At 51.8% G+C, this 2,500-nt stretch overlaps 1 protein-coding gene across 1 annotated transcript in view; it reads right to left on the reverse strand.

The window, feature by feature from the left end:
- The window catches only part of dnah2 (dynein, axonemal, heavy chain 2), a gene marked incomplete at its 3' end in the record, with an annotated part of 92,351 nt that overhangs the window by 22,506 nt on the left and 67,345 nt on the right, over positions 1 to 2,500 (reverse strand). The window contains exons 50-52 of the mRNA XM_083684129.1: positions 1,673 to 1,897; positions 1,164 to 1,268; positions 11 to 199 (exon numbers count right to left, since the gene is read on the reverse strand). Of these exons, the coding sequence (XP_083540255.1) occupies positions 11 to 199; positions 1,164 to 1,268; positions 1,673 to 1,897 (519 nt within the window). The remainder of the gene's footprint in view (positions 1 to 10; positions 200 to 1,163; positions 1,269 to 1,672; positions 1,898 to 2,500) is intronic.

Raw genomic sequence — 2,500 nt, forward strand, 5'->3', positions numbered from 1 at the left:
TGTGCCATACCCTGGAGATGTCTCTGAGGTTGAAGAGGTAGTGTATCTTGGCAGGTGTGGGGAGGAAGCGGGCTACTACGGCGTAGTAGAGCTCCAGAGTGGCCTGGGTCAGAACACTCCCAATGGGCTTCACCTCCTCCTCAAACTCCTGCAGCTTCTGGTTGATCATGGTGCCGTATATACGCTTGATCTGGGACTCCTGGGGGAGGGAAGAGAGGGGAGAGAGGGGAGGGGAGGGGAGGGGAGGGGAGGGGAGAGAGGGGAGGGGAGGGGAGAGAGGGGAGGGATACAGCAGAGAGGAGAGAGGAAAAGAGAGGAAGGAAAGGTAACAACACGTCTTGAGAGGAATCTGCCTTTCATGTCTCTCTTTTTCACCCCTTTCTATGTATTTACATTATAAATAAATACAGCATGTCACGGGTAGTTGTCCACAACACTTTCACCTTAGTCACAGGAGATGACAGAAATGAGGGAATTAGAGAAAAGGAGGGCCTGATAATTGAAAAGAGATATGAGGAGAAGGAGAGAGACAAAAAGAGACAGCTGAAAGGGGAAAAAAAGGCAGAAGCAGACAGAAATATGAAAGGAAGGAAGGCGCCTTTCAGTCAATCATGCTTTTTTGGACTCTAAATGAGGGTGAGTCTAATATTGAGGTTGTTATCATTATCATCATTCACATCATCATAATCAGGGTAATTCCGGTGAGACGAGAGCGAGACAGACAGGATGGTAATAAAGGAGGATAAAATGTCAGACAGGGAACAGACTCATTACCAGGAACCCACTGCAATGCAGGGAGAATGACCCCACACACACACACACACACACACACACACACACACACACACACACACACACACACGCGCGCGCACACACACGCGCACACACACACGCGCACACACACGCGCGCACACACACACACACACACGCACACACAGAAGGTGAGGGGAGTAAGAGAGGAGAAGGAGAGGAGGTGTATAGAGGGAGGGGAAGAGGAGAAAGAGTGAACTAGGAGTACGAAAAGGGAAATGAATATATCTCAAAAATAAAAGTATAGCAGAGGGCTGGGGCACAGGAGGAGAGGGAGGGGGGGGGGGGGGGGGGTGCAGAACAGAGCTGGTGCTGTGGCTGCAACAATCGAGGGCTATGGAGGTATGACTCACAGTAGGAAAGGTCATGTTGATGAGGTTGAAGCGGCTCTGCAGGCGGCCGGAGATGTGAGTCCTCCCCCCACCAGGGGGCCCCATGGATGCCAGCAGGAACATGTCCTACAACCCAGCAACACACAGACATCACAGCAGGGAAACAAGCACATTCTCTAACGCACACACACACTCACTCACTCACTCACACACACACACACACACTCACACGCGCACATACACACACACACACACACACGCGCACACTCACTCACACACACGCACGCACGCACGCACGCACACACACACACACACACACACGCACACACACATCGACTGACCCAATACACTGAAATAGAAATGCCTTGAGCAATGAACTAAGGAGGAGGAGAAGCCAAGGAACTTAAGGAGGTAACTAACAGATGTCTTCATGATACTAATGATACTTACGGAGTCTCACACACACACTCCCCAGCCCCCCCCCCCGCCTACACACACACACACACGCACCTAACCCAACCCCGTCTCACCTTGACACACTTGAGGGTCTGCTTCTGTCGGTCGTACCAGAAGCCGTAGTCGATCCAGAGGCGCAGCAGCTCCAGGGGGGGCTGGGAGCCAAAGTCGTCCAGGGCCGGCATGTTGAGGTCATCCAGGAAGGCCAGCATGCGCTTCCCCCCCACAGGCACGTACACACCCTTAGTACGCTTCTCCACACGACTCTCTATGATGGCCTGCACATTGTTGGAGGTGGTCTGGGGGAGGGAGAGAGAGGGGGAGGGAGTTACAAGGGGCCACAAATTAATTCATAGAGAGGTATTGGGAAAAGAGGAATATAAAAAAAAGAAAGAAGAGGTACAGTACATGCATTAGAGAAAGAGGGACAGAAGGAGAGTAAGTGAGTCAGAGAGGGTTGAGAGAGTGAGTGATAGATGGAGAGAAAGATAGATGTAGAGAGAGAGAGAGAGAGAGAGAGAGAGAGAGAGAGTTGTTGGGTAAGTTTGGGACTAATGATGATGGATGGAGATGATGGTTGGTCTGATGGATGATGATGATGGCGCCGGTGATAACTACTTTCATCATCCCTGCTCCTGTAATTGCCGTTCATCAGGGGTGGTGGGCCGAGGTGACTCAGCTAATTGCGGCGCCTTGGAGCGCGGCTCTCTGTAATTGTAGAACCTGAGATGGAGGCTATTCTACCCACAGCCAGTGGACTGGCACAGTCGCACGCACACTCACCTTATCACAGGCTCACTCCCGCTGTGGACTACGACACTGGCAGGCTGGCTGCCGCACCAAGGTATTTTTGGCAGTGGGAATTGCGTGCGTATAATTGTATGATATGACCTAAGCCTCAC

The sequence above is a fragment of the Argentina silus genome (assembly GCF_951799395.1).
Source record: "Argentina silus genome assembly, chromosome: 1".
Classification (NCBI taxonomy): Eukaryota; Metazoa; Chordata; class Actinopteri; order Argentiniformes; family Argentinidae; genus Argentina; species Argentina silus.